General features: G+C 34.1%; 1 protein-coding gene across 4 annotated transcripts in view; it reads left to right on the plus strand.

The window, feature by feature from the left end:
• Positions 1-26,537, plus strand: part of LOC123714705 (autophagy-related protein 16) — a 162,111-nt gene that overhangs the window by 116,061 nt on the left and 19,513 nt on the right. For all 4 annotated transcript variants that reach the window (XM_045669098.1, XM_045669099.1, XM_045669100.1 and 1 more), the window contains 4 exons: positions 10,086-10,206; positions 16,465-16,644; positions 18,964-19,048; positions 19,467-19,613. In XM_045669098.1, the coding sequence (XP_045525054.1) occupies positions 10,086-10,206; positions 16,465-16,644; positions 18,964-19,048; positions 19,467-19,613 (533 nt within the window). The remainder of the gene's footprint in view (positions 1-10,085; positions 10,207-16,464; positions 16,645-18,963; positions 19,049-19,466; positions 19,614-26,537) is intronic.

Genomic DNA, 26,537 nt, shown 5'->3' on the forward strand with positions numbered 1-26,537 from the left:
ACCGATGTGGTTTGTATAAATGTAACTAGAGCAGTCTTGTTTAGGAAAGTGACAAATGCATATAAAAGTAGTTTTTCAACTAACTTTTTATGTTGGTTAACGTTAGGCTATCTAATATAAATATTAAGTCGCGGTAAATATCTTAAATCCTAGAGGTCTTTTGGTTTCGGACTAAAAGAAATTATTCTCAATGATTTCATGATAAATGAATACGTTATTATATCTAAATTTAATTTTCATTGTTATTTCTTGTTATCTTATATTCGCATAAAAACCAAAATTATTGATGCTGAGCTATATGCCCTTAAATGCCCACGTAGCCCGTTGTACAGATGACAGATGGTCTAAAGCAGTAACAGAATGGACTGGTCCGAAAGGAAAAAGGAACAAAGCAAAACCAATAGAGCGATGGGCCGACGGGATCTAGAGGGTAGCCGGGAGAAATTGGATGACGATGGCACAAAATAAATTAGGGTGGAAAAAGTTGGAGGAGCCCGGACAGCGACCGCATCTTAGTTAAAACTGTAAATTTATCTTTTTTTATCAGATGCATGTCAAAGATGTGGAATAAAGGCTTTTTATTATTATTATATCTTTTTCTTTAACCTCATTCTATTATAAGTATCATTACTTTTCTAAATGCTCTAACATTCCTCTCAATACCAACCAATATGGGGTATATTGGTTAAACGCCTACCTATTTGTCGTGATCTTGTTCTATGGTGTAAAGTGTTATGAAAGAAGGTCATGAAATTAATAAATTTAAAGGAAAGTGCAGTGCTGTATTAAAATTTAAAGATACCCGGCAAATGATCGATGCGAACGGAGCCAAGACAATAGTACGGGAGTGAAACGTGATCTAAAAACGTACATTTCATTATCCCAGTTTCTGTTTCTCACATATTTAATTTGTTAATTAATCGCGTGATGTTGTCGTCGTAGGAATAAATCTTTTATGTTAATGTTTTCAAACGCCTCTGTAGTTGGTTGGTTGGCAATATAGATTACAATGTGAACTTTCGCGGAATATTTTTTCATTCTGTGCTGTGTTTAAATAAATTGGCTTAAATATTCGATTTCTTTCTGAATACTTCTTATTCATTTATGTACGATAGTTAGTAAGATTACTCTAAGTATGAAGTTTCTCACCAGTTGAAACAATTCATAATGCAGCTCACTGTAGCTGTTTTGGAAAACCAAATCAAAAAACACATATACGACTCAAAGTTCACGTCTTGGACTATGTAGATTCATTATAAACATTTCATTCATTTGTTTAATTCCTAAAACATGTATGCTTAAAATCATAAAAATCTAATTCTCTAGTATTAAAAATCATAAATACATCATTAAAGTTAAGATGTAAAAATAGATAACAAGATAAATCAACGAATATTTGATTTTGATTCAATTTATTGTTAATTTCATATATTAAACTTAACAATAAATTGAAAGACTTATCTCTTTATTATATATATGAAATTCTCCTGTCACAATGTTTGTTCCCATACGAAACGGCTCGACCGATGCTTATGAATTTTTTTACGCATATCCAGTAAGTCTGAGAATCCGCGATTACCTATTTTTCAAACTCGTAAGTGATAAGAGGTGTCCACCCCAAAATTTGTTTTTGACAATATTTTTTGTTTTTATTTTTTTATGATAGCATACAAAAATACATACAACCCTAAATTGTCACCCCTCTACGATCAACCACTATATTTTATTATAAGGTTATTTTTATTGAACTAAAAAAATGTTTCCTGGAAATAATATACATGGAAAAACGACATTTGCCGGGTTAGCTAGTCCAATATATAAGTATCGTCGAATTAAGCGATTGGTAGTATGTGGGCCATTTGTTAATAATTTTCATTTCCACTAACAAGTTGAGAATTGTATCAATCGTACCGTGGGAATATTCCGTCCAACTCGACAGGTAGATTTGAAATTTAGCCCTGTTGACTTTCTCTGCATTGTATGACCCCACAATAAACAAAGGGGAAATTTTATAGTATTCAAATAACAAGGAAACTATTCAAGTCCGTCTCTATTTGTTCACTTCATATATATAATAGAAATACACACATTTTGCTTTCTAAAATAACTTGAAAGCATCGTTCTTAATACTCTTCATAGTGGTAGTAAAGTGAGATCAGTATGATCAAAATAACCTAAACGGTTTATTTTATTTCATCCATAATATATGTTAATGTTAAGATAACTGTATGCTGAGAAACATGTATAATGTATATTTATGATATAAGGTATGTGTGTTCACTATAAATCTTTGTAAAAACATTTTATATTATAATGTAGATATAAGCGAGTTGTTAGTAGAATAAACATACACCTCCTTTTAATGATTTTACGGATGCTGGATCACTATTTTTTTGTGTAGAAATATTATATAATAAAGGCACAGAAGGCTGATCATCTTACTTACCTATTCGATTAACAATAATTGTTGTGCCATTGATTGATTGATTTATTTTTTTATTGTAAAATATGATCTTTTTTTAACTTTTAAAACACATCAGTGGTTTACACAGTCTGTATTTAAGTTATAAATAATGTAAATAAGTTATTTTAGTTGACAAAAACCCAACTCTTTGTTTGTTACTTACATCAAAATAATATGCTAGTCTTTGCCATCCGTGCTCGCTAGTCAAATATAAATGGTTACTACAAAGTCTCGTACGCACCATGCGCTGGCCATGTCGCCGCCGAGACACGGCAATATTAACATGAAGTGCCGGTCATAGACCGCACACAGTATGCAAAGAGCTTTAATCCTTTAACCGTACAAGACAACGCGACTTATGATTCTTGACCCAGCAACAACGAATGACAACATAAACATATCTTCCTCGATTACTTGTCGTTGTTCAAACAAACTGGTTGATAGTAAGTTCACAACACCGGGTCAATGCGATATTCTAATTAATCATCAACGGGACTCTGTTGGCTAAACTCTATTATTAAATATAAATTAAATCCAAGATATACAATTTACCTTAATTGCTTCTTCGAGGTCCGAATGGCCAGTGACCTTAACATAGGATTTGCGCGGTTGGAAATTCGGGGACAATGCGTAATAAATAAAATGAATTTACTATATACACAATGGATTAATGATTCATACACTGTTCTATAAAACAAAATGATAATGTGAGTAGTTAAGGATATTCTCACGGTGCACAACGACCTCAAATTTTCTACTTTATCATTTAGAATCATGCATCTCGCTAGATTCACGAGCAAATTAACATCCGTTTAATTGGCCAATTCTAAGATAAGCGCCTGATTTATTTAGCCGAGTGATATTATCCATAACAAAATAGAGGGATTGGGTGCTTCGACCCCATTCTACATTTACGATGAGTCTTGGTTCGAATCAAAAAATTATAGCTTAGTGGTTTAGACGGTTAACTCTCAAACTCTCTCAAACTATACCAAGATATTATCACTTGTACAACTCTTTTGATTAGATACCATTATTTTGTCTACTTCAAGCTTCTAACACTATCGAATGAAGTTTTTAATTCTGAAAATCAGTGTAAGAGATGAGTACTGTCTTGTAAATCTTTCTGGTGTTATGGGACTTCTCTATAAATACAGCACGTATGTTATTCTTCTAATTATTTCTCTCGATGCGTTTCTGAGATACATCAGCACAATTACACGTGTCTCCGGGTCCTTATCACATTAAGAAATAACTGTGGATCCCTACTGCGCGCTGACACAGAAAACCTTGCACTTATTATAACATTATTTTCTCAAGATCTATCCTGTTGTGACTATTATAATAACAGTGAACTTGTCTCATTAAGTTTAGCTATCTTGATTTTAATTGCTTAAAAATAACTGTCAATTCGTCTAAGACGTAGGTCTTAAGATCGATTTTAGGAGAAACAAATTTGGCTCAAACCACAAGGTTACTTATTACGTTGAGTAATAACTAATGTTCATCTGACTTTTATATTTCTAGATAATATCTAGACTATTTAGTACTTAAATTGAACTTCTATGGCGAAAACGTAATTTTATTACATTAAGAAACGTGCCGGATCGAACAGACAATTATAAAATTTTGTGATAAAAAATTAAGAAGATTCTCATTTACTGTACTGATCCATAAACACCCAATTCCATTGTTTTATTATTGAACAATTATACCGTTAGTACATTTGCTTCATTTATTGACGTATCTCAATTAAGTGTTAATTAGCGGAAGTGAGATAGAACTCAATAATCGCACATGATAGAACCTGTTACAGGTGATAAGAGTGGAGTAAGGATGAATAGCAATAAGTGGAATCTATTTGTAAGGTTATCTACCTTTCTCCCCATCAACACTTATCTCCAAAGTCTAAGCTGACAATTAATTAGAGCATTTTTATATTTGTTCTCTGTGGATTATTATTTATAGATGTTCACGGGTATGAAAAGTGTTTTGTAATGAACAGAATAAAATGAGCTCAAGGGACTCAATGAGCATAAATTCATGTCACGTAAGCAGAAATAATTTTCAGTTTTACAAAACATCGCCTGTACCAGGTTCACAGTTAGATCCCTCCTGAGTAACCCTTTGGCTGAGCCACCTGGGATTAGCTGTAGTTAGTATACCTACATAAGATATCGCTCGAAAGCGATAAGGCCTCCAGTTGCCCTCCTGTACATTTAATTATGTCAATTGTAATGTTCCTGCAACGAAGTGTTAATAAATGAAATAAATATATAATTGATATCGTTATAAATAAATGAAAATTTTGAGTTTGTATAAAAAGCATTGTGAACGTTTTACTAGTAAATTCATAATACACAAACTTGAGCATACAGTTTGACTGTAGGTCCTTTTTTAATTCTGGATTCGCCCTTAAACCGATCGTCCCCCCAATCGTTTGTTTCAGTCAGAAATCTAAACTTTGTTTCTATTCCAACAACACCTCCATCATATAATTATTTTAGTTTCCAAGCCTAAGTATTGATTCACGTCAAATTCTAAACAGGTTTCATGTTTGAAAGAAAACTATACACTCAAATCTGGCAGCGAGGTTTGTCTTGTCTAAGTCACTAAAATAAAATAGTACAATACCTGTGATATAATCTAAAAGTCAATTAATAACTACTATGAACTCATTACATATCTTGTCTATAATGCTAAAATACATTTAAGTAATAAGTTGTGTAGATTCTGGTGAACGCCGCACAGCTGGAATCGCTAATGAGCGACTGCAATTCAAATCGTCCGATTTATAAGGAATGAGTTATTTCGCCCGAGGGTTATTTATACATTCTAAACCACTTAGATATTCAAATCCATAGGCGAGATAAGTGTAGCGAATTCAGATGGGAAACCATCTTGCCTCGCGTTCAGCTCATGTAAAGACATTAGGACAAATCGTGGCCATTCATTCAATTACACTTCATCGGATAACGATAATTATTAAAGTAGAATGTACCTAAAGGCTGCACTGTTCTAGTTTATAGTATAAAGAATAGTTAATATATTTATATTATTCAGAAATGGATAGATAATGTCCTTCACCTAACTGATACATAAGTTCAATATTCAGAAAAGTTGGATAAAATGAACCTTTTTTTAAAAATCACACCGGTATTAAACTCGTGTCTAAATCTTCTTTAACTCACGCTTAAAGTTTTAAATGTTCTAGTTAAAGAATACAGTCAAGGAAATTAAAATAAAATGTACTAATAACGGATTGATTACGCTATCGTAACTATCTATTTTTTATCCCTATACTACGAAGGCTAACGCGGTTATCAGTGTAATGATTGTATATAAGGCTCCGCGCGTATTTAACAATCCTTTTCGTTCTTCATATAATATGCGCATATCATAAATAGTAATTAAGAGTGAGAACTACTTTTATTAAGACGTTATAAACGTCTAATAATTTAATTTTAATAACCGTATCTATTCTCGATATATTTTCTCCACTCCATAATATAATGCTTGGATTATAACGAGTATTTTACTTGTTAAAAATAATATTGAAAGTAAGTAAGTAAAATTTAAATTTAAAATTATGTATTATAATTTTATATTAATACAAATAGCTTTAATCCGGTTTATAATTGTTTTATTTCAATGTCTAAAAGCTATGTTAACCAAAGACAATATAATATTGAAAAAAGTTTATTTCTCAAATTAAAATGTTTTTTTTTGGTTATGAAAGTATTTGCGATCATTTAATGTTTCTTTAATGACATTGATTTTATTTTATTATTTGATTTCCTCGGAAAAAAATATAATTAATTAAAATTTAAAAACATTGTGATCCAAGTACTAATCAAAATGCTGTAGTTCGTGACACGAAACGAATGAAGATACACTTAATTAGCCGCTATACTATAAATTTCGAAATGATAACATCCCGTTGGTCTTAAACATTGGTTAATGGTTTGCGAATGACTTAATTAATTCCTCATGTTCTAAAGAGATTGGAAAGAGTCGTTATTGCCTTTCTCACAAACGACGAGAGAATGCTTTCAGAACTGAAAATTATCATCTTGAAATTAGGATATAGTGATAGTGATAGTGATACGGATATTGATGATGTGTAGGTAATCGTACTGTGATTTAGTTCTTTGAATTTTTTGTAATGATAATAATTCATTGGCACGAATATGGTACAAAAAGGTTATGGCCAATGTAAAGTTCTAATGTCCAGCCACATAATGGCGTGCGAATTTGTCTTAAATGGAAGAATAAAAGCTACATTATTATCACTATAATCAATTATTTTATTACTTCATCATGAGAGTATTAAGACATATTATTTTGTTATTAAATAAATATTAAATTCAAGTTTTCGCGCATTTCATGTTGCAACTTTTGCATTTTTTATCTAGTACATTGTATTTGCTACGAATAATATCGTTATATATACGAGAAACTTCATTCATACATTTATTTCTTGCATATTTACTTACTTATTCTCTTAAAGAAATTGAAGGCCTTTAAAAAATACTCCATTTTACGTGTCATATCTCAAAAAAGCTTACAAAATTTCGATGAATTTAAAAGTAAAACTTGTTGAGAAACACCCATCATAGGCTCTGGGCATCCAACTCTGTTATATGATTCATGCATTTCCAATCGGGACTTTTTGTTTACTTGTATTAAAAAATCTAAGTACCAACATTCTGAGTTAGTAATGAAAATGAGAAACTCAAGTGTGATTTCTAAAAAGTTTATTAATTAGCTTAGTTGACTTTGTTTTGTTTGAGAAATAACGAACAAAATGATGAAAGCATTTTTTAACTTATACCTATAGGATAATTGTTATATTCTCCTACTGCCTTACAAACCTGTCACCGAGTTCCATGAAATATGCAGGCAATTTTTTCCTTTATCGAGGATAATAATAGTCTTTTAATTATGCGGCATAAAGCGGTATGGAAAAAGAGATAACAATAACTTCTATGGCGATGTTATGTCTAATCAAAAAAGGCTTGATCACCGGACAAGAACGTATTAGGAATAAACCGTATTTAAAATTAGAAACAATTATGCGTGCACAAGTAAGACGTTATTGAGTGTAATAACCAAGCAATTATAAGCTATTACTTAAAAGTGCACAAGATGTAGGTAATTTCATGAAAAACATATATTATATATCTTATTTAAAAATATATATTTTTTTTAGTTTTACAACATGCATTTGTGATATCTGTTAAAATGCTATTCTGTTTTTTAAATTTTTATTTTACATTATATATCAAAGAATAAATATTTATATTTTAAACCGAATCCAGTCAGTTGACACAACGAATTTTAGAATCTAAAGACGTAATTTTTAGTATCGTATGTCTACTATAAATACAGTACAAAATACCGAAGTTAAGCAAACATTTCACTTGCCATCCAAGTGCAGATCAATGTTTGCAGTTCGCTCTACGATCGCCTTTGTTTATGTTACTGGGACCAGCGTCTGGTATTTTCAAAGGCCAATGTCGTAAAACCTGTCAAGTTGGTGTCGTTCGCCCAAAAATTGCTATTAAAACTATCCAATCAAACAACCAACCGTAAAACCATCGTAGGTGATAAAGCTATTTCTAAGAATTGTAACCTAATAAATTTTCTTAACGTTTTGCAGAGATCTTTTCCAAACAAATACATTAAGGTATCATGTATATTCGGTTTTTAAATCACATTTGTATTGTTTGTAAAAATTCTTTTAGTTAGCAATAATAATGTGTAAAAGGCTATTAAATGGTTATTGCTATTTTAGTATGTTTCTAGATTTATCGTAATGACCGTTAACGAACCTTTTTTTTAAATAATTAAATATATAAACATCTAAACTAATTTAAGTATATAGTTATGGATCAACCTACGCCTGAAAAATAAGCTTTTAGTTATTTAATAAATTATCATATTTTTTATTTAAATTTATCCAGCTATTATACGTATACGTATATAGACGGCATTAATTGTAAGGTAAATTTTACTTTTCAAATAAGATTTTCCTGAATTCTATACCAATCACTTCTTCTTTTGTAGAGAACTCAGTAATTTCGTAATGTTATATTCAAATAGAACAATAAAAGTTTCATATCGACCGCATTATGTATCAATACCATGGAAGTTAACATATGCATCTTTAATTTATCAGATAAAATATAATACATACATTTATACAAATGTTTATTAAAATATAAAATATACACACGTAAATATGTAAACGTAATTTGGGATAGAGTACTAAATAGGTTACAGAACACTAAAGTTAAGCAAACATCTCGCTTGGCAAGTGCAGATCAATGTTTGCGGTTCGTTCTACGATCGCTTTTGTTTATGTTACTGTTCTTCGCATAAATGGAATGAGAGTCGACACGTTCGGATAACGGAGTGTTTTGTCTGTAATTAAGAAGGTCAGACGCACAGACCTTAGTTATTGTTCTAGACTATTGTTTAATTAAGCTTTTTAATATCTATTTTACCTTTAAAAGGATGAGTAACATTATTTATCTATGATGTATTGGGAAAATTTGTGAAGTAACCAACCCAAAAATACAGCATGTGTTCTCATTGTGGCTGATCGAATTCTTTGTTTCGTGTCTTTTTTTTTAATAACATCTGGTCTGGGGCTGAACTGATATTAAGTGATACCGACGCCCATTGCGAACTACCTTGCAATGTGAGTACATTGCAAGGTAGTTCGCAAGTGCGTTGCCGGCCTATTATAGTCATTTTTGTCATGGTATCTTATGGTTATTGAAGATACATATTTTGAGTTATGAAACGGGTTTTGATAAATGCAGTAAGCGGTAAGACACAATAAAGTAACACAAATAGGTACACAAGGGTTGTGTGCATTAAACGGATAATTAATGAGCTTTTTCTATGTAAATAAGCTTACAGCAAATCTGTTCGTGAGACGTCAGTATAGCACGGGCCGAGGCCAGTTGTGTGATCACGAAGCCGTAAACATTGGACAATAATCGTTCGTCGCAACTAGCTGTGCATGCGCCGCCATGTACTCGTGCTAATGGCCAATGAAGGACTAAATTGTGCCTTATTGAATGTTAAACAAATATTAGCATTACTAAATAATGACCTATCTCATTTATAGCATTTCTTCATCAGACTTTTGTCTGTTTCCTGGACACTGGATTCCTGAATTGGACTTTAAGAAACAACTTAAAAAAATATATTTAATCTATTTTTTGTAATGACTAAATTCTAAATCTACACTGTACACTACCAACAACAGAAAAGGCCGGCACGAACTTGCAACTGGCAATGTGAGTGACTATGGGCGGCAGTATCACTTAACATTAGGAGCCAAAAAACATTTTGTTTAAATTGTCATCAATGGACCTTAATTAAATTTTGTATACCAAATATTCAATAAGCTTGTACTAAATACCGTAAAATGAATGCAAAAAGAATCTACACTTGAAAGCTCGAATATCACCGGAAGTGATCGCGAGATGTACTCATTCTGCTTATCTTAAGAAATCATTTTAAGTTACCGGTTTAAAAATATTATCATTATAACATCGCATTTTTACATTACGAATGAAAATTAACGTTTATAACATTGTTTCAGCATACGTTAACTGGACACAGTGGGAAAGTTATGGCAGCTAAATTCCTGGGAGAACCTTCGAAAGTTATCACCGGAAGTCATGATCGGACTTTGAAAATATGGGATCTTAGGAGTAGGATGTGTAAGTAATAATTATACATTATCTAGTATAGCTACTAACATAGATGGGTTATATGTTTTCTTGACAAGACAATTTATTATAATTTATGTTTTTTTATACGATTTTAAAATAAATGGTGTATTTCACAGAACTAATTTAACTAATTTAATTTTTATGATCAATGAGGCTCCAAAAGTTATACAACTCATATTATGGAAATTGTATTCGATTTTACAAAAAACTCCCAAGCGAAATTAGAGAATGATCATTGAACAAATTCAAAGCTCTTGTTAAACGTAAATTAATCAATAAAGATTCTATAAATTTGATGAGTATATAAATGATTTGATGAGATATTAAGCAGTGTTGGCCTAGTGGCTTCAACGTGCGACGCTCATCCCTGAGGTCGTTGGTTCGACTGTGCACCAATGTATTTTCTTTCTATGTGCGCATTCAACATTAGCTCGAACGGTGAAGGAAAACATCGTGAGGAAACCGGCTTGCCTTAGACCCAAAAAGTCGACGGCGTGTGTCAGGCACAGAAGGCTGATCACCTACTTGCCTATTCAATACACAAACAATCAAGAAACAGATACATAAATTTGAGGCCCAGACCTAAAAAAAGTTGTAGCGCCATTGATTTATTTTTTTATATAAATGATTAGTATGACTAAAAACTTAGCGATTAAATAGTGCGGCGCAGAGCTTCTCGCTAGTTCTTCTTGCCCGCTCTATGCCCTTGACTTGCGAACTGCTAGTCAATGTAAATTTAGAATAATAATAATAATATAATAATAATAATAATCTTTATTTCTTCTCTCGCATATACATACATAGCAGGTTATTATGATTAAACTAAGATGATAACATTTGGAAGTGTATGTGAGAGACTGGTCTCTGTAACAGGAGACCTGAGTGACAGATAGCCAGCCTCTCCACCACCGGACCGGAACACGTACAATCAGGTCATTGTCATAAGATACAATAGAAGAAAATAAGCAAGTGCTAAAGGAAAAAAAAATAGAAACGGAGTCGTAAAAATAAATTTGGTGTGTGTTTGTGTCTGTGTGTGTGCGCGCGTGTGTGTGTGTGTGTGCGCGTGCGTGTGTGTGTGTATGTGTGGGCGAGTGGGTGTGTTACAGAGTAACATTTATTAAATCTTCTGTTTCATCATAACTCAACGTCTTCAGCCAATTAGTAACCATTTTTTTACATTCATATTTCGATAGTGGGTAAATGTTAATTTTTTCATTTAATTTATTATACAGGTAACAGCCTAGGAAACCAAAGAATCTTTGCGAGAAAGAAGTTGTCCATCGTTTAATACGACAGCAAACTTTATGTTTAATCCGCTTGTTTATATTTAATTCGGGGTCGTAACTAGTTTTATAATGTTGTTTTAAAACTGTGTTGAGAATAAATAATTGACGAATTGTTAACACATCGGCTAGGGCATAAAGCTCTTTAGTGGGAAAAAGAAACGGTAAGGAATGACTTACTTTTAACACTGCTCGTTGGGCTCTTTCAAGTTTTAGTAGATTGGTTTTGAAAGTACCTCCCCACACAGTGATACAATAGCTTAAAATTGACTGACATAAAGCCTGATATACTACTTTAACAATTCTATTGTCTGCTATAAGTCTTAAAGTTTTAAAGATGTAAATGAGTTTACGAGTTCTGCATGAGAGAAGATCCACGTGAGAATTAAAACTCAAGTTACTATCGATAACTACACCCAAATACTTAACACTATAGGCAATGGAGATGCTTTTGCAATGGCAGAGTTGATTTGAAGAGCAAGTATGGGCTGTGATAGAAAAATAATCATGAATGTGAGACGGAACGTTTTTAATAGAGAAGGGCATAAATTTTGTTTTATCAACATTAAGCGTAAGGCCGTTGCCTCTCAACCATTCATTAACAAGGCCAAAACCAAACTGAGCAGAATTATACACCTCATTCCAATTATTGCCAGAGAAGACAAGGGCAGTGTCATCTGCAAAAGATATTATCTTACCATTTGGCAACTGGAGGTTACATAACTCATTAATGAATGTTAGAAACAACGTTGGGCCAAGTACGCTTCCCTGGGGGACACCGTAAGTTATTGGCAAGTCATTACTTACAAAGTCACCGACCTTAACCCTTTGAAATCTATTTTTAAGGTAACTTTGGAAAATACCCAATTGGGAACCACGGATACCCAAAGATTCAAGTTTGTTTAAGAGAAGTGGGGCAGACACTGTGTCAAATGCCTTAGCAAGGTCCAAGAATATCGCTATAACTTTTTGCTTTCGGTCAAGTTTGGCTACAATGTGATCAGTAAGTTCGTGAACGGCGTCGTTTGTAGAACTACCCGTACGGAAACCAAATTGTGAACTAGAAATGAGATTCTTGGTCTCAAGATAGTTAACAAGGCGTTTGTTTATAAGTTTCTCAATTACTTTTGCAATCGTGGGTAGTTTAGATATTGGTCTATAATTATTGACACATCCTCTGTCACCACCCTTGAAAATCGGAACAATATCAGCCAGCTTAAGCTGATCCGGAAAAACGCCTGTGGAAAAAATCAAATTTACAATGAATGTCAATGGTGGGACTATTATTTGATGATACCGTTTTAATATAGCACCTGAAATATTATGCCGTCCAGTACATTTATCTTTTTTTAAGTTGAGAATACAGTTACGAACTTCATTTTCATCGGTACTATCCAAAACTAAGGATGATAGTGGATTGGCCATTGAGGATATATAACCCCTACCAGAGGAATATGCCTTTTCAGCCAGATCTTTACCAATAGAAACAAAGAATTTATTAATAAAATTGACCGATTCAGAGGGGTTATCAGGAGAAATAAGTTGCTCAGCAGGTCTGCAGAGTTTTGATGTATGCGTTAATTTCCTAATAGTGTCCCAGAGTGCTTTATTATTTGTGTTTGCCGCCGCTTTTAACTCTTTCGCCTCATATTCCCTTTTAAGTTTCTTAAGGAGCCAGTTGCAAAAATTTCTGTACCTTTTGTAGGTTATTTTCTTAATTTCATTGTTCAGGTCTTTTTTATATCTTTTATGAAGTTTATCTCGATTTCGTACACATCTTAGAAGACCAGAAGTCATCCAAGGCTTCTTTAGCCTCTTGCGATTAGGTACGGTGTGATTTTGAGTATTAGATTTTATTTTAGCATTAATCTCCGAGATGAGAAAAGAAGTAGCAACATTTGCATCTGAAACCCGATAGATCGGTTCAAAGCAAAGGTTTTTCATATCATTATCTAGGCCTACATAATCAATTTTAGTATGGATGAAGTCTTTATTTTGTTTGTGAGATTGCTGGTCTTCTATTATGAGAACTACGCTGTCATGATCAGTTACAGATGATTCAACTACATAACAAGCGGAAGAAAAAGTACTTTTCATAAAAGCGTGATCAAGGCACGTCTTGTTGTGAGTGGATATTGTATGTGCGGGTAACAGACCATGAGAAGCTAGTAGATTTAAGTAAAATTGAGAATTCACATCCTTAGTGTTTGGCATAATATCGATATTGATATCACCAATAATTATGACTGAAGATAATTTTAGATTGGTAAGAATTTCGTTTAGCGACTCTATAAATTGGGAGACGTCTTTATACCCTGGCGGTCTGTAAATGGCAATGACGGCAGTATTGTCATTTATTTTTATTACAAGAAAATTGGACTCGAGTACTTTTGGTTCAGATATTTTTATGTTTAGGCAATTTTTGAAGTAAACTACAACGCCTTCATTTTGAGTCAGGTTGTGTTCGGTAAGGGCATGATAATATCCGTCAATACGGGGAATAATATTTGTGTGGCGTAGCCAGCACTCAGTGAGCACAATAAGGTCCCATTCAGTTTTAGATCTATCTAATAGTGTTAATAAGTCTGGGAAGTTCCTATTTATACTTCGAATATTTTGGTGAATCATTTTCAAACAATTTTCAGGATGTTTAATTAAGGTCTGTAAGTCTTCTACTTCACAATTAGAGGAATAAGCTACGGTAAAGTTATCAAGGTCTTTTAATATTTCATTTGTTTGATCGAATTTTCGTAGGTACGAATATAAACAAGGATGTCTTCAGTGTTAAGGATTTTTGGTGCAGGTTTTGTAGCGTTGCATTGGCTGTTGAGCTATCCTTTTTCATACATTTATGGAGTAATAGGTTATAACCAATATTGTGTTTATAAATGTGTCCAAGTGTAAACTTAAATAAGTGTTTTTGGAATGTAAGTGTATGTAAACGTTGAGTAAATGAAGTGAGTGTGTAAATTATAACAATAATTTGTATTAGTATTAAAAATAAACATCTTAGAACTCTTACCATATAAATCAAGTTAAACAAAAACAAACCAGAATTAATAAAATAATAAACTGGATAAATACAATAATACTGAAAAATAAATTCTAAAAAAGACAGTCATATGATTTGTTTTACAAGATCATCAAGACATTTTTCGGAATCTATTATAACAGGCTTACCAGCTGCGTCCATGCGCAGGAAAACTCTGCCGTTAGAATACCAACAAGCATACTTAAATTTTTTGGCAATTTGTCGTGTTTCATACATGAGTTTCCTTTGGGCTGGCGGAAGGTGCTCATCAATGTATATCAGTGATTTTGCTCCTGGGAGCCCAAGTGTTTGAGTGTTTAACTTTTCAGGTATTAATTTTTCTTTAATGAGTTTTCTTACTCTGGATAGTAATTCATTCCTGGTGTGAACGCAGCTGAACTCTGCAACGATGGGTCTTGCTGTTCCAGGCTTCCCTGGCAAACGGTAAATATCACGCAACTCTTTAGAGTCTATAGTTAAATCCAACTCCTTGCCAATTCTCGTAAGGATAGACAGAAGACTTTAAAAGTTTTCGCTATCGCAATGAGGTATATTTCGAACCTCTATAGTTGCGACTCTTGATCGAAACTGCAAACCTTGAATTTTGGTCTCCAAGTTATTTATGGCTTCAGAATTTGCCTTCTTTTGACCTTCAAGATTTTTGACTTTGGACGATAGCTCTTCGTGTTGTTCATTCATAAATTTCATACCATTTTCGATGTCTCTATTCGTGTTTTTAATTTCTTGACATTCTTTTTTTAATTGCGTCACTTCAGTTACTAATTTAGATAAGGTGTCATCAAGACTTATTTTCCACTCATCCAAACGCCGATCTTGGTCCCCTTTCCAATCAGATAACATATTTAAAAGGTCTGTTCTTAAGTCCCCAGACGGAAAACCAGAAGAAGACGGGCCTTTGGGGGAAGAGTTCATTCTGGGTCTCTTGTTTCTTGTTGTAACATTACTTTCACCACTATTGCTAGCACTTGCAGTTGTTGAAAGATCGGATTCCGAGCGGGAACCCGATAATGAATTTTTAGATGGTGGCGTACGCGGAATTCTAGACATTGCGCCGAACAAACAAAGACTAATCTGGCTTGGCCGCAGTCACTTGCACAAGGTGTCCGTAGATTGTCGTGGCACTATCGTAGCAGAATTTCAGCAGTGTTCGTTACCATAGACACTTTTACGTCACCCACTGGCTTAATCTGTAGCAATATTTCGCTGCGCTGAATCTCAAGTAATTTGGCTCCGTGGCAAAGCACAGCCAACCAAACACGACGCGACACCCGGTTCGATCCTGAGCCTCACAACTATTTTAATTTAATATTTAAATTTCTTAAAACAACTAACACTGTGGACACGTCCAAACGCTTCCGCGGTCCGAGGGGGAGAGGGGGAGAGAATCAATGTAACATCTATTCTGTTGACGTTCATAAGTGTACTTGTGTATAAAGAAAATTATTTTGAGTTTGAACTTATTAAGGAATAATTCCCTAAATCGTCGGTGTTAAACCCGAGAGCTGACGATCCTCGACAGTCTCTTGAGCACAGCATTTATAAGAATTTTATACTACTAAGAATATTCATTACGTACTTATATTATTTTGTAAACAACATTACATTATTAAAAACATTGTTATGACCAAGTCGCTGTAAACTTAATACAGACAAATGCCTGACACTTGTCGTCAATTTAGAATCTTGAACGGTTACCTCACGATAATTACTATCACCATACGAGCAAGTGTGACTAAAATTATAATTTGGTGAGGCATAGCTTGAACCTTAGGGTGATAGTCGTATAATAATGTATTTTATATTTTAATGAATTATGTCTTTTTAATGTCGTCGTAAAAGTCATTAAAGTTTGCATCCAACAAATGCATTTTGTGCTTACTTAAATTCTGTTTTTTTTTTTGTTTACAGGTACAGAAACCAAATTCGCGGGATCATCTTGCAATGACCTCGTAACGTCAGACGGCGCAGGTTCCACCATCATTTCAGGACACTTCGACAAGCGGATACGATTTTGGGATATACGAACAGAAATGTCAGCCAATCACATTATGCTTCAGGGCAAAGTCACCTCACTCGATCTCAGTAGAGGTACCTAGTATTGATTGGTTTTAATTAAACACATCGCTTTCTCACGATTGCCAAACGTTACTCTTTGAACGGTTTTCATACTTGTTTTAATTTCTATAGTGTTCTTATAATTGAATACTCAGAATATAATATCGGTATTCGTGTCAGAACAACAACGTGACGGGTAGGCGATGCCTATTTCCGTTACGCGTGTCTCGATCAAACCCTTTTTTGTCGGTAACGGTCCGGACGGAGCACGAAATATCGAGATTGATACATTCTATCGCTGCGTCTGGACGTCTTTCGGAAACTGATTGAATCACGTCGATTTTGCCGACGACCTCGCTCGACCGATCGGCCAACAAATTGGGAGATTCACAGTTAGACGTCACGCCTGATCCAGATCCATCAAGAGCATCAATCATCTGTTACGCGCTGATGTGCCCGTAAACAGCGGATGCGGTGACCCACATATTCATATACAAACTCCTCGTAATCAATCGCCATAGAAATTTTGTACCACTTTGCGATAATATTTCAAAATTAAACCCCAATTGATTGTCCATCCGCTAATACTATGATGAATGCGAGAGAGATTTTATCGTGTAAAGTCCCCATTTAATTTAATAATAATCCTGGCATAATCTTGTGGTCTCAACTGCTTTTTACCTTATACTGCGAAAGGTTTTGGTATTGCAGAGGTTAATCCTCTCGCGAACATAGAAAACCAATAAACTATCTAATAATACACTATGATCGCGGTAAACATGATAAATTGCTATAATACGATGTTGTATATAATTTTACTAAAGTTTTTAGGTCCAGTAACAAATGTTTGTTAAATTCGAGAATAATATATCCCGTTATACGTGGCATGTTCTTTATAATCTTTTTGGTTGCTTAAAGATTATTTCAGAATCATTAAATTATCCTTTGGAGGTACATTTCCTGTTACGTGAGACAGTTACGGTATTGAGTAATTAAATAAATGTTTATGTATCACATTTAAATCTTGATTTTGTAGCTTTTTATTTTAATGTTTATCCATTCAATTGGAAAATTCAGAATTATTTCAGTTTAAATAACTGTTTCGTGCAAACTAAAACTCAAAATAACTTTATTCATATAAGTAAACAAGTACACTTATGAACGTCAGAAAAGAAGTTAAATTAATTGTAAATTTACATTTACTACCAGTTCGCAAGTCAAGGGCGTAGAGCGGGCAAGAAGAACTAGCAAGAAACTTTCCGTCACTCTTTTTAATTTCTAGATAATTCACTAATTTCGCTTGGGATTTTGTTGTAAAAACAAATATTCTGGAGCCTGGTTGGTCGTACTCAAATTGGTTCTGTTTAGAGTATTATATTTCACCAGTATAATAGTCACCATTTGTTTTAAAATCGTTTACATTTTTTTGTGCATACAACAAGGCTCCAAGAATAATTTGACCAGATAGTGTTATAATATTTAATTCCTTAAATTTATTCCTTACCGACTCCCTCGGGGAAACATCACAATTACCCCGAACAGCCCGCTTCTGCAGCACAAATATAGATTGAACCACTGCAGAAGCACACCACAGTAGAACAACGTACGACATTACGCTGTGAAAGTAGCTAGGATACACAATTTTAGCCGTGTCCATATCAGTAAACTGTCGGATTTTTTTACTGCATATGCTGCAGAGCTCAGCCTAGTCTCTATGTGTGGGCCCCACTGGAGTTTACTATCTATTGTTATGCCTAGAAAAAATAGTTTTATCAACAAAGTTTAGCTCACTATCCATAACTTTTAGGTTACCAATATCTCGCTTTACGCTAGTAGTTATAAATCTAATACATTTTGTTTCATTTTCATTAAGCACGAGATATAGAATTGTTTACATCGTCCAATAATACGTTTTTCCTATTCACTTTAAATAGAAGTGAAGTGTCATCAGCAAACAATACCATCTCATGAACGTTGACAAAGAATGGGAGGTCGATTATATAATCAGAAATAAGAAAAGTATCTTATTTCTAACAAATGCATATATATGTATATACAACATTAATACGATAGTAGATAAAGTTCATCAGGGCCGTAGCAAGTGAAGATCCGTGGTCTCTGCCTATCCTTTCAGCAAAAAGGTGTCAACATACATGTTTAACACCCATTCCCCTTATATTTTTGTAGGCTTACTAGGTTATTATTTTATTTAAAAATAAAGTTTCACGGAAAAGTGTCAGTAGTAGTTACATAACTGGGTTCCAGAGCCCTAAAAATTGATATACTATTACCGAGAATACATTTTTCGACTATCAGAACTACGAAAAACTAATTTTCAAATTTGATTTTCAGATAGTAATTATTTATTAGCGTGCGTGCGAGATGACACAATACAACTCATAGACTTAAGAATGAATACTATTGTGCGGTCCTTCAGGTAAGACTTATTTACATATATTATTTTATATTTTATTATACTTATAAGTCAAAAAGTAAGGTAGTCAAAATTTACTTAACACAAGCTAAAACAATTTTTACTTAATATATGTGTATTATTTATTTTTTTATTTATTAACACTTCGTTACATTTCAATATAAAAAAAATAACATAATTAAATCAAAAGAAGGGTAACTGGCGGCCTTATCGCTTTCGAGCGATCTCTTTCAGGCAACCACTATATTAGCTATTGTGTCAATTTTAATTTGCATAATTTGATGGTAATTTGACCTTTGATTTTTTTTCCTTACTAGATGGTTTTTTAACGATAATGCCGCCGATTGGTCCTAAATAATTAACTTTCCTAGTTTATGCATAAAGAATGTAATAAATTTACTTAAAGTTAACAATTTTTTAGCCACGACTCCTTCAAAGTGGGTTGCGATTGGTCGCGGGCCGCCTTCGGCCCGGGCGGGCGGCTTCTCGCGGTGGGCGCGGCGGACGGGGCCGCCTACGTATGGAATACACATTCCGGAAAACTAGAAGCAGTACTCAAAGATCACTCGTAAGTATAATTACAGATGTCGATCTTATGTTTAATTCTGATTAGGGGCTTCGCGTAATGATTTAGCTTTATGGACTTCGTAAGTGTAATGGAGTAATAATATTGGTATTTTATTGGTCCGTAACCATACAACCATACGGCACACGCATTTTGTCATTGGTAACTGTTTAAAAATTTTGTAAATATACCAGTTATAGAGACAACAATAGACTGACTGAAGGAACGCCTGTTCCATAATTAGTAAAACAGTAATTAATATCTATGGCGTGTATAGTGAGGTCAAAGGGTCCATTTTTTATAAAATGATTATCTGGTCAATTTATTAAAAAGATCTGCTTGGCAACAGATTCAAGAATGTGAATCCAACAAATATTCCAGATACTTCCGAACGACTTGGGAAGACCCCTAAGATCCAAACGTACTACCTTAAAGGCTGACAACAAACATACAAACCTCCTCGTGTGCGGGTACTTACCGGTAATATAGGCGAAACTTTACAGGATCCGCCTGTTTTACCTCCTGTCCCATGTAAAAATACATAAGACTTGAAGAGCCACCACCAGTCACAACACAAAGTATATGAAATAAAACGAAAAATAGAGACTTTAATAATTTAAGACGATCTTTTCGCGGGCATTTTAACGACCTTGAAATTCACACTAACAGCTAGCGCGTGACATCGTTTAGGCAAAACAATTCGCTTGGACAATTGAAATCGTGAGGTCAACGTCAGTTTTGTCTTTCTCGTTATATAAATTTCTCATTCCCACACGGCTCTGTGATTTTCAGACGCTTACGTAAGTATTTAATTCTACACTTGAGTAATTGAAGACTCCAGATAGAGCTGTATAGTCCAATAAACAAATTCAATACTAAAAAATATGTGTCGTCTCTTCTATTCAGTTTAAAAATGACCGGAGAGTAATAAGGACAAAACATAAAATAGTTGTGTGATATTCTAATTAGCTAACCAAGCAGAAAGCGCTATAAAAGATAGGTTCCATTCGGATTAAAATGATAAGTTATGATTAAGATAGGATTTTTAAGCTGGGATTAGAAATAATATAGGCCCTTTAATCAATGCCTATAACATTGTTTAAGCTGAATGATGTTGGGATTAATTTCTAATTTAAAAGCACATTTCTGCTACAAGGTTAAATTACCATTGCGTTGTTAGGCACCATATCGTCAAGCTAGGTTAACGATATGATGCCTAATATCACTTATAAGCGATAAACTCGTCTGTAGCTGTTTTATGCATATTTTCGTTATGTGTTTTACTATATAGAGGTATGTACATACCCCCTGTGAACAGTAATATATATACATGTGTCATTATTATTTAAGACTCGAACATATAACTATATCATGTTAAAAAATCTTTTATATATTTAAAAAATAACTAAATCAATTCCATTTAATATGTTATATTATTTTTAATTTATCCGCAATTTGATATTTGTGAGTCCGGTTTATATGTTATGCTTTAACCACGGGCAGCAATTACGAATCGAATACGAAAATCGAAAAACTAACACGCATAGACAACATACAATTTTTACTCCATTACAACGCACAGTGCAAAATAATATAAGCTTTTAAATTAGCATTAAGGAAGCAATGTTTATTATTATTTCAGAATCATCAAAAGGCCATCAAATCGAAATAGTATAATTGTGTTTTGAATCATTACAAACGTTTTACCGTGCTCTAAGCTATTACTATATGAGTTCGTATCTTAATTAAAACGTACGACGTACAGAAATAATCGTAAAATTGAATGCTGGATTAGTTCATTTATTTAAGATATACAAACATTTACAAGATCACAAAATACGAATTTGCTTTATAAGTCTATAACAAATATGGAGGAACATTTCAAAGACAATAATGTTGAAATAACTTTTTGGCTTACTTCATTTTATTTCCTATGAACCCAGATGGTGCAGAGAGCATCCATAGTGATCGATGATCGTTTCATACTGTTTCTAAATTATATTAAATATTTATTTAACGCAAGTAAAAACAACTGTGCCCGGTCCACATCAGACCTCCCATACACAGCTCGGTTTTATCCGGATTTCTCTCAATGCTGGGTTTCCTCCCTAATGCTGAAATAAAACAAACAGCAACTATTTATTTTTATTAATGGTAGTATAGGGCATTGTTTAAGATAACCAGTTTAAGAAAACCAGAGACCAGATAAAGAAACTTAAAAAAAAATCGACTTGATAGATCGATGTTTTTGGAGAATGCTGTGAACTGATCTTATAATAATATTAAAACTTTATTTAGGATAGAAATATGGTTGTGACTTTTGAAATCGTCCCACGTGTGTTATGGATATTGGAATTATTTCCTGGTGGTCTGAATGATAACAAATTTTCTAAAGTCTTTATTTTTATTACCTCTTGTATATATGTAATTTGTATGATCAGGAGTAAATAAAAAAAAATGTTAAACGTTAAAATGTATATGCTTCGGCGTAACAAGCTAAAAACCTTTTCAAAAAATTTATTCTACGTTTGTCAAAAAAATTACACTGATAATAGTGAAAAGGTGAAATACATTAAAAGTTTTACTATAGCATACTATCTAGTTAAATAAAGTTTATATAAATATCACAAAAAAAATATTCTATATAGTTAAAGAAATGAACATTTTTTTTATGACTGTGTGCGCGCGTAAAAATTTACTCCCATCAATTTTCCCTAACGCGCCAAAAGTTCTTCAAAACTTCAAAAACAATTTTATTTGGTTATAAAATTAAGAAATTTATTTACCGATTAGAATTGTAGCGAGCGCGGTAATTATTCTATATTACAACTTTTTAAAATAGTGGCAATCAAAACTCCGGTTTATATTCGTTGACTACGAGTAGCGATTAATATAAAATAATACAAATTAACTTAATGGAAATCAATTTAAGTAGTTTCAGTTTATCGAATATTTAGATGAACAATAAAGATTGGATTTCATTTCGGTTCAACCATTGTTTCGTGTTTCATAAACCGCGAGCGGGTTCAATACCCGACTATAAAACTGTTTCAAGTCTTATCGAGATAGACTTATTAGCATTGTAATAAAATTTCTTTAACACGCCTCGGATCTAACTAATACCGTGGTACAGTATTCGTAATATATCTATTTCGTCCTTTTTTATTAAAACAAAATAAATGCATACAAATACGCTTGGTTTTATACATACTTAAATTAATCTATTATAAGCAGCGATATAGAAAATATTGTTTTAAAGTGAAAGTATCAATCTCATAAAACTATTATTTGCTAAAATTCTATTAACTAAACTACTCAGAGTTTATGATTATAGCGCTAACTAACTGATAGGTCAACTTTGAGTTCACGACCTTTGAAAGGTCAATGACCTTTAGTTGATATTGCACTACGACGTTTCATAGTGTTTTTTGAATAATGACTACATTTATTGTAAAATATTAATGTCTAAAATGACAAGAAATTTATTGACATAATGTGCAAAATAGTAAATAATATATTGTTCAGTGGCGTCACACCTTAAGCCTTCAGGGCTTTGTATTTGTTTTTTTTTATATGCCAGTAGTAGTAATGAGTAATGAGCCTTTTCTTCCTGAAATACGCCGTCGACTTTTGGATCTAAGGCAAGTACTCAGACGCACCGAGTGCGGTCAAATTTTTATTATAAAACTCATACTTTAAAGTCACCTCATTTGTTATAGACATAGTTTTAGTAATAGCAACCATAAAGAAAGTTTACCGGTCCTAGAAATACATTTGCAAATGAAATTCGGTCGATCAGAGGTAAGCATAAAAGCAGCGACTTGCTTGCTGAATGTTATCGTAGCGCCCTTCACAGCGTGCGGAACAAAATTAACAACATGTGCGACACGCGGACACTTATTGTGTGTATTATGATTTATTGCACAGCCCGACGATTTATCGTTGATTCGTATCACTTAAGATAACGGCCCTTAGAATTACTAAACATAATGGCAAGAGATTAACAACGGTGATAGAGGTTTTCGCAAAATACCACTGTTCTTCCCTTTTCCAAAATAGGTATATATAACAAGATAATATCGGCTTTTAAAAAAAATATTTTTAAATCTTAAAGCTGTAACTCTTAATATATATATTATTCTGTTAGGTTAAAACTTGTTGAGGCAGTATATACTATTTTTATAGATCAGTGTTGTCCTAATGGTATGCCAGGATTGTCGAATTTTCGTTCTTTGTGTAGCACTTGATTAAAGGCTATTCAAAAGTCGGAAAAAAACGGATGCAATCTGAGGCTAAAAGCTTAAGGGCCGTAGCCCCACTATATTTTATTTATTGTATATACAACGTATTTGCTTTTATTTATTTCTTTCTTTAATGTGTGCATTTGAGTTGCAAGTTGAAAGTTGTCCATTTATTTTAGAATTGTTTTACATAATAAAAAATCTGAATACCCATAATCACATACAGCAGAATACGTTCGCACAAAAGTAACACAGCGAGTCTTTACAACACATTGCATGCTATGCGGGAAGCAGTAGAAGTATACCTCTTTCAAATACGACAGCCACGGTTTTTGGTAGATGGACTTACTTATAATAAAACTTTTTTTAAATCTAAATATCTTTTAATAATTCATACAGGTAGTTAATACTTTCACTGGCGATGATATAATTTTATATAAATAAAAATGAATCGCAAAATATGTTGCTTATCTCAAAACTCGAAGACGGCTGGACCAAATCGAGTAATTTTTATTTCGTGAACTCTGAGAAAGGTTTGTAGATAAAAATTGAAAAAAATTCTAATCCTTTAGTTTATATTTAGAATATAATGTATATAGCAAAATGTTTTATATGTTAGTATGTAGCAACTAAAAAGGTAGGTTAGGTAAATAAAACATATTAAGGTAAAATAAAGCTTGATTGAGCTAACTTAACACGTAGGTACAGATACCGGCAAAATTCTTGTTTAATACAAGGGAGTGGGGGAAAGTTCACATCGTACACAGCGCGGGACACAAACGTCAACTGATTTACCAATCACGCGATCGACACGTCACTAAGTGATACCTAAAAATCGCATCTGCGCAGGCAAGGACGTTTGTTCCAGATGTTTGCCGGTATCTTTACGTACTCTCCAGTTTTATCCCATTTTAGCTTCATATATAGAGCATTATAAATAATAATATTCAATTATAATATATTTCGCCGTATCGAAAGCTACGTTAAAGTCAACAAACTCTGATGGAAATACCAGAGTTTATAATTATTGTTTAGATGTGTAATTACCGAAATCAATAAATTTAAATTTATGATATTAAATCTATTTGCAATAAATAACGAAGCAATATTGAAACGCAGATTTGTATAATAATTAAATTTGTTTTGAGGCTAGCGTTTACATACATATATGAAGCCACAATCCAGTTAGAAGTCAAACTTAACGAGAAAAAATTAATTAAATTCAAACAGTTGGTTGGTTTAGGCGTTCGTGCAAAGAGGCTTTGCGCCGTAAGCGTGAATGCTTTAAAGCCTGGGCAGAAGCGGCGACATCCTGTGATGCGGCTATCGGCGAACTTAAAAAAGCATACAATTCAGCCTCTAGGTCCTTCAAACGGGAAATCGCTAAGGCAAAGTCAGAGCATATTGCCAGGTTTGGTGAGAAATTGGCCCACCTTCCTTCGGGAACTCGAGCCTTCTGGTCTCTTGCCAAAGCTGTCCAAGGGAATTTCTGTCAGCCCTCTATTCCACCACTGCATAAGGAGGATGACTCACTGGCCCATACTGCAAAAGAGAAGGCCGATCTTCTAGGCTGTCTCTTTGCGTCGAACTCAACTTTGGATGATCAGTGGAAGGAACCACCGACATTATTGCGGTGTGATACTACGATGCCTGAAGTTACATTCCGGCAACGTGCTATCCGTAAACATTTATTTTCCCTGGACATCCATAAGTCGAGCGGGCCTGATGGCATCCCCCCAATTGTGCTGCGTACTTGTGCTCCTGAGTTGGCTCCGGTCCTAACGCGCCTTTTCCGGTACCTGTACTCCCTCAACACTGTTCCGAAGTGCTGGAAGACAGCTTTGATACATCCGATCCCTAAAAAAGGCGTTCGCTCTGATCCGTCCAACTATCGCCCAATCGCAATAACCTCCTTGTTCTCCAAAATAATGGAAACCATTATTAACGGCCAGCTCTTGAGGTATCTAGAGGGCAGCCAGCTGATTAGCGATTCTCAGTACGGCTTTCGTCGTGGTCGCTCAGCTGGTGACCTCCTTGTATACCTTACACATAGGTGGGCAGAGGCAATTGAGTCCAAGGGGCAGGCGCTGGCGGTAAGTTTGGACATAGCGAAAGCCTTCGATCGGGTGTGGCATAGAGCACTGCTCTCGAAGCTTCCAGCCTCACGTCACGACAACGTCCAGTTTCGCGGTCATTTGAAAGGGAAGGCTAAATTAGCCTCCAAAAAGCTTGCTGTGCTCAGCAAGGCGAGACGGTACTTCACTCCGGGCCACCGCTTGCAACTCTATAAAGCGCAAAGTCGGCCCCACATGGAATACTGTTCTCACCTCTGGGCAGGAGCTCCCCAGTACCAGCTCCTTCCACTAGACCGTATTCAACGAAGAGCGGTTCGAATCGTCGACGACCAATCACTTTCCGTGCGGCTTGATCCCTTGGCGTTGCGTAGAGATGTTGGGTCCCTCTGCATCTTCTACCGCATTTACCATGGGGAGTGTTCAGAAGAGTTATTCGGTCTAATACCCGCAGCTGAGTTTCATTATCGGACGTCAAGGCAAAATACAAAATACCATCCGTATCACCTCGACGTCCGTCGTTCCACAACTGAGCGTTTTCTAAGGCAGTTTTTGCCGCGCACCACCACTATGTGGAACCAGCTGCCCAGTGAAGTATTTCCGAACCAATTCGA

The sequence above is a fragment of the Pieris brassicae genome, chromosome 9 (genome assembly GCF_905147105.1).
Source record: "Pieris brassicae chromosome 9, ilPieBrab1.1, whole genome shotgun sequence".
Taxonomy (NCBI): Eukaryota; Metazoa; Arthropoda; class Insecta; order Lepidoptera; family Pieridae; genus Pieris; species Pieris brassicae.